This window comes from Enhydra lutris, unplaced genomic scaffold (assembly GCF_002288905.1).
Source record: "Enhydra lutris kenyoni isolate GAN:26980312 unplaced genomic scaffold, ASM228890v2 scaffoldscaffold5, whole genome shotgun sequence".
NCBI classification, from domain to species: Eukaryota; Metazoa; Chordata; class Mammalia; order Carnivora; family Mustelidae; genus Enhydra; species Enhydra lutris.
In genome coordinates, this window is record NW_019154089.1 from 4,416,554 (window position 1) to 4,423,505 (window position 6,952).

Here is a 6,952-nt window from a genome sequence, read left to right on the forward strand (position 1 = left end):
AGTTGCACTACTTTCTTCCCAAAGCAACTTCCAAATGTACAGAAGGAGCCTGGCACACTTCCTCTTCCTTACGCGCCTGGCCGCACCCAGAGCCGTCACCTCCCTGAGGACGGATGGCTGGACACACGTCCCTTACACTTGTCAGCATTCTGAGAAATGCTGTAGCATCCCAGTGTCGTCCACATGCATGGAGTTTTTAAGCTCGTTGCCTTTGTGTCTCTTCAGTAGATCTGTTTGGTTTTTCAAACTCAGTGCGTGGGGTGTTTCAGCTTGTCCATGCTTTGCCTTCTGGGGGTGCTCTGGTGTAAGGGAAGGCCGTTTCCTCAGACCAGAGGCTCTCTGTGCTTTGCTTTAACTTAGGCTGTGAGGGGTCTGATGGCTATTTTTATAAAACCGACCCCTTACTTTTGCAATGTTGTGGGGGTTTTTTTGTTTGTTTGATTTTTTTTTTTTTTCCCAATCTGGGTTCAGGTGAAACTAAACAGTGAACCAAAACCAAGATACTGATGAAGGGGTCAAAGGACTCCTGTCAAAGCTACCCTGTGACCTGCTCCAGAATCCAAGGTGCCTGTCTGCTGGGGTGCGTGCAGACTCATCCAGTCCCGCTCCAAGAGCTGCATTTCCTTCTTAGCAAAGCAAACAAGCTGCACCCCAAATGCACCAGAGAATCCAGACACAGTCTGTTCATCACACCAGCCCCAGCATCTGGGGTGTAATCCCTTCCCCAAACCCAGTCCTCCTTTTCATGCTCTATGTGGCCTTTTCTGTAGAGACTGAAGCAAACAGGATAGACAACTCGCTAACGGTGATCCCTTCTATTTCTGGTGTCTGATAAACCCTAGTTGAACACATGGCATGTCCTGGGATCCATTTCTTACCCTCCCTTCCAAGCATCCCTCAATTTCTGTTTTCCTGGGGGGCAACACTGTTCCCTCTAGGTTCTGCTTTGTGGACCATCTTCAACAGCCCATCTGTGTCCTCTCTGTCAACATCTTGAGCTCCCCTGGTTGCACAGAGAGATGCTTCTTTTCCATAGAAAGGCTTTCTATGTCTCCCCAGCACCACCAGCATCCCTGGGAATGTGGGCAAGGGAACCATGAGGCTCCTTCCCTGGACCTCACTGTCATGACCATTCCGATCCCTTACGCCTCTCACCCTCATCCCCTCCAGTATTAGTTCTTTGGCCTGAGTGATGTCACTAGCTATGCTCATCTCCAGCACCTGCTAAGGGCAGGAGGGCAAGGTCAGTAGAATCGACACCAACGGGGACACATCCACTTGGGGAAAGTTTATTATCATCTTGAAGTGAAAGAATTCTATGAAAGATAGCAAGGGGACATCCCAAACCGATCACAAAGGAACATTCTTCTATCTTAAAGACAGTGAAGGGGGGGGGCTTTTGATGTCCATCTTTTCTGAAAACAGATATCCCCTCTAGCATCTGTGTTAAAGAGAACTTTGGGCAGTTTGGGCAGTTTCTAGCCACTTCCGCATTTCTGGGGACAAGACCGGCATCTTCTCCTACATACCCCAGGTTGTCTAACACGTACTCAATGGAGGGGAACCTGGTGCCCATCAGGACACAGAGTCTCTAAGCGGGTGCTAGGCAGTCACACAACTCTCCTTGAAGACATCTGTCACTCCTGGGAGTGAAGTGGGGGTGGGAGGAAGGGTAACGAGTCCCTGCCTGTCTGCCGTCCTCATGAGGTCCTGCTTATTCCATATTAAGCCCCTATAATCTTGATGCATAGTGAGGGGCTTAATAACAAACATTTGTTCCTCTCCCCTTGGAGCCACAGATGTGCAAACCTTAGCTCAGATGAGGCATGCCAGCCTTCAAGAATGGACCGTGAGCACTCGTGACTGTGACAAGCCAGTGGCCTTCTTCCCCAAGGAAGTTTTTTTAAACAGTTTTCTTATTGAAATACTCCAAGGGGTAAAACTGAACAAAGCCATCCATCCTCCAAAATCTAGCTGAGGCTTCTGCCTGCATAGAAAACTGTTTTCTTAAGAACAAGTAGGTACCTATGAGCGGCCCAAGCCCCTCTGACCAATGGGAACCAGTTCCTATATCCCAACCCCCAAAAGCATCTTGTGTATGACCTTTTCCTGAAGGTTGGAAGAAGCCCCAGCTTTGGTTTCCACTTTGGTTACATCTCAGATCTGCCACGTCCTGGCTATGTGACCTTGGATAAGTCACCTCACAACACGAGCCTCGCTGTCCTCATCTGTGAATGGAGATGAACTCCCCACGCTCACCAGGTTTCTGGAAGCATTCAGTGAGGTCACTTTGTCAAGGAGGCTAAGGGGACCCCAGTCTATAGGAAGTACTCAATATAAGTGTTTTCTTGTTTCTTTCTCCCTTTCTCCCCTCCTCCCAGAGAGCCACTCTACACTAAGGGGGCTTATGAGCAGGGTCTCACCTATTCAAAACAAAAGGAGCTTGAGGGGCACACTGTGTATTAGTAATAAATGTACCATGGACTCTTTTAAAATAAGGGGTTGAGTCATGTTGTGCTACAACACAGGGTAAGACAGTGATCACGGCCATATCTGTAGAAAGACTTGACTCAGCACCATTGCGGAACAGTGAACTCTCCACTTTCCACCTCCAGCTTATACTTCTACCCCATATATTTAAAGAGTCTTCAACTGATGAATCCAGAAACTAAACAACCCTTAATTCTTGAGGTTTTCCTTCAAATGGCAACAGATGTTAACAAGATCCCCTTGACTTGCTTCAGCCCGAAAACTTGCAGAATACTCCTGAATGTTACCTTCAGGATGAATTCCAGATACCTGGTGGTCTGGGTTTTAGGGGTTTTGGGCTTCTTCCCTGAAAACTGGCTCAGGTCAAAGTTGGTTTTGTATGGGTTTCGGAGTTCAAAGTGAAAAGAGCATTACTGAGTGCCAGGAAAGGCATTGATTCTTACCACTTGGGTAACCTGCCTTAGGGACTAGGAGAACATCAAGGAGAAATCTAGCAGCGCAGTTTAACCACTAACACGGCAAGACCCAGGCCTCTCTGACAGAGGGCAGCATGAAGACAACTTGCTGTCTCACAGTTCAGCCAAAATAAGATCATGACTCAAAGCACGGAGCCAAGGAGACCAGTACCGGAGGGCAGAGGGGGTTTGGGCAGCAGTGGCCTAGAGGTGACACCGGGCTCCCCCCAGACGGCCTTTGACGAGTTTGGTTAGAGTCCTGGAGTCACACAGCCTGGAGACACCGGGCTGAGGGCTTTGCCATCAAAGGCACTGAGAGAACCCTCAGCTGATGACAAGAATGGGCTCAATCCTTCTCTTTGCCATCCAGCCATCCACTTCCCTTGGCTTACAAAAAGCTTTTCCTGAGCCCACATAGTTGGAGAAAACTCGGTAACCTGCCTGACCACACACAGCACAGCCAGGGACAGAATTCATGTCCCTCCCATCTAGAAAATGCTGCCTCTGTCCCCTGAGTCCCCAGGTGTGAGCAGGCGACAGGAAGGGGTCAGCAAGGAGCAGGGAATCCCTCCCTCTTTGCCAGCTGCTCAGCCCTGGTGAGATTCCGGCATCTCAGCTATCCAAGTATTTCTGAATCCTGTGACTGCCCAGGAACCTTCCAACGACCAGCTGGCAAAATCCAAAGTTCACCTCCTGCTGTCTTTCTCGAACTTGGCTCTATTCTTGGTGTCTCTTAAGTGTTTACTCCTACCTCCTCATTTGCTTCAAGAGCCTGTATCTGCATAATACACGGAAGCCGCAGGCCCAGCCCTTCCCCTCCAGCACGACAGGCACGCAGGCTTTCAGGGAAGTGGGATCCTGGCAAAACCTCCTGAGGTCCCCCCATAACTGTTTCTGCCTCTGGTAGGAATTTTCCAAGGTAGAGTGGACTTGTCCAGCCTGGTCCTGACTCTGTGCTAAGCCCCGAGGAGAGGCCTTGACCAGACAAGGTGACAAAAAATGTCCGGGTGGAGTCAGGCATAGGGCCCTCAAGCAGCCCTCACTCTCCCTGGTTTGGCCTCTCCCCCTTGAGTGTCCTGGTCTCACGTCCCCGGGGTAGGGTCACTCTAGGGGAGTAGTTAAACAGACACAGGCCCAGGTCCCACAACAGGAGAAGCACCCTGAGAAGAGAGGCACCAGGCACGGGGGCACCCCCAGCCACTAACCAGGCACTCCGCGGGAGTGGGGTGGGCATACATACACCATGCGGGCTCCTGCTTCTGTCCTTGGCCAGGCTTGTCTGACCCTTTCCTTGTGCTCCCATTTCAGAAAATCATGAAGCGGCTCATAAAGAGATATGTCCTGAAAGCCCAGGTGGATAGAGAAAGTGACGAAGTCAATGAAGGTGAGCTAGGGGTTCCTTTCGTGCGGACGGGCAGTGGGCTCCGGGGTTACCAAGCCGTGTTCCTATCCTGAGGCCCTGGGGGCACTCGCTTCCCTTGCTGGTTCGGTTGTAGGCAGAAGGAGGTGTCATGTGGCTGTGGGGGTGGGGTTCCTGTCCCCTCGCTGACTGTGGGCTGGGGCCACCACCACCTTCCCCCCGGCTGCCTACAGCTGCCTCATCTCAGAGCCAGCACCCCGGCCCTGAACCCTTCTCCAGCTGCCACGGTCCTTCCTGTTCTGTCCTCATGTCCCTCTGACCCTCTCATGCCTTCCTCTTCTGCTTGTAAAGACTCACAATTAGACTGGATAATCCAAAATCATCTCCCTGTTCAAAACCGGCTGACCAGACCCCAGGGATCAGGACCTGGTCATCTCTTTGGGGGCAGGGAGCTGGTAATACTCCTGCCTAGCCCAGCAATGGCTGCCTCGATTCCCCCATTGTGTCCCACGGGTGCAGGGCGACCCAGAATTCCTCATTCCGCGGGTACACATACAGAGAGCCGGAGGCAGACTGGACCCCTCTTTCAGATCCTGCCACCATCCTGTCTCCCTTCTAGGCTGTCAGATACCTGACAGCCTGCAGTGTTTCTGGAAGCATTCCCTACCTCAGAACCATGTGCTAAAAATGCCCATCCCAGACGGCACCCAGGCCCAAGGTGTCAACATCTGTGGGGTGGCACCTGGAGGCTGGGCATTTTGATAAAAGCCCCAGGTCATTCTGATGCACACTGAGGTTTGCAGACGACATCATTTTCACCACCTGGGTGATTTTCCAGGCCATTTTAAGCAGTTACTCTTAAGCGAAAAGCAAATTACCTCATACCAGGTCATTAATCTTCATGAGACACACAAGACAAATATTTGCTACCTGGAAACAGCCTTCTCCATGAACGAAGGCACTCAGTGTCCCTCTCCTCCATGAACGAAGGCAGTCAGTGTCCCCCTTGCTCAGGCCACAGGGACCTACTGGAAGAGCCTGGTCACTTAGTGACCCTCTGCTTCCTACTGGAGGTTCCAGAAGGAGCCTGATCCAGAAGATCCCCAGCGGCAGAACTCACTCCTGGGCTGACACTGTCCCGGGGCTGAGCGGCAGCCGTCTAGCTGCCCCTGTTGTGGGGTCTGGAACGTTAACACCACCAGGTGGCCTGACAGTCACCTCGAGCAGTGCGTCCTTGTGATCGTCAGGAATGTAGCTCATCACAGATGGTGGGGTTGCCAGGGGTCATTATACCATGCAACCGGGGTGCAGAAAAGCACCCCACAAAAAGGAAACAGAGGATGTATGTGTTTGTCCAAACTGGCCAGCTAGTAGCTTTAAGATCTTTGAATTTTCTGTCCACAACACATATGGAAAAAAGAGATAGGATAACGTGCTCCCAGGCATCGGACTCCCATTTGAGGGCAAGTCCGGTATCTATGATATCAGAATAGAAAGTTTTTGAGTCCTCTTTGTAGCTCATGAAAAGATGGGTACTGCCGAGGCCCAGGTGGATTTGACCCACGTGGTTCATGGTAGAAACCAGGGCAAGTTCCCTTCTGGAGGCTCCTTGCTAGGGAAGGAGGCAGTGGCCTTGGCGACACAGCGTGGGACAGGTGGTCGGGGTGGACCCCTGCTCCCATCAGGCTGCTGTGTGCCCCGTGCCCAGCCCATCCCTTCCCACTTGGGAGTTTCTCGTCTGCAGACGACGATCCCAGAACACACCAGGGAGCGTCATGAGGACTGTTCCAGTTAATGACGGTGTTGCCCGGAGTCTTGAAATCTGCCTTTAGTGGCTCCGAGGCCAACATTCTACCATGGTACGAGATAGGCACTAGGAAGGCACAGCCCTGCTCCCGACTCCCTGTCTGTCTGAGACCCTTCACAAACAGCCTGACCAGGAATGGGAGGAGGAAGAAGAGGGTTTTAAATGGGTGGATGAGTCCTTCAGGGCTAGGGGTTAGGTGGGACTGAGGTCAAAACACAACCCTCGTCCCTTCACCTCTACCCTCCATGGGCCGGCCCAGCCCCGACACTGTGCTAGAAAGAGGCATGCCCCAAACATATGTGGAAGGAGCCCCTTCTGCTGCTCGTGCTCACCACAAGCTCATCTGTCCTTGCAGGTGAACTGAAGGAAATCAAGCAAGATATCTCCAGCCTGCGCTATGAGCTTCTGGAAGAGAAATCTCAAGCTACTGGGGAGCTGGCAGACCTGATCCAACAGCTCAGCGAGAAATTTGGAAAGAATTTAAACAAAGACCACCTGAGGGTGAACAAGGGCAAAGACATTTAGCAGCCCTCCTCAACATCTGTGACTTCTACCAGCATTCCCAGGCCAGGATGGGTTTCCTAGCCACCAGGCCTGGCATGGAAGGGGCCCGGCACCCACTCCTCCAGGACACTAAGGGGACCCACTGGCTCCATCTTGAGCAGACAAGCTGACGTGGGCAGCGTCATGGCCTGCCTTGACCCAGAACTGTTGTGAATCTAGGCTGTTGGGTAAGAAAGGCCAGCACAGGAGGAGGGGAGGAAATGTCCCTCTGACATGTGTGAGACCTTTCGTCCAGTCATAGGGACACGTGTCCCTGTGGTCAGCGCAGGAAGAGGC

The 6,952-nt window shown here is 52.0% G+C and overlaps 1 protein-coding gene across 1 annotated transcript in view; it reads left to right on the forward strand.

Annotated features, from left to right (window-relative positions):
- The window catches only part of LOC111141056 (transient receptor potential cation channel subfamily C member 7), a 166,063-nt gene extending 159,426 nt beyond the window's left edge, over positions 1–6,637 (forward strand). The window contains exons 12-13 of the mRNA XM_022493385.1: positions 4,254–4,329; positions 6,468–6,637. Of these exons, the coding sequence (XP_022349093.1) occupies positions 4,254–4,329; positions 6,468–6,637 (246 nt within the window). The remainder of the gene's footprint in view (positions 1–4,253; positions 4,330–6,467) is intronic.
- The last annotated feature ends 315 nt before the right edge of the window (positions 6,638–6,952 follow it).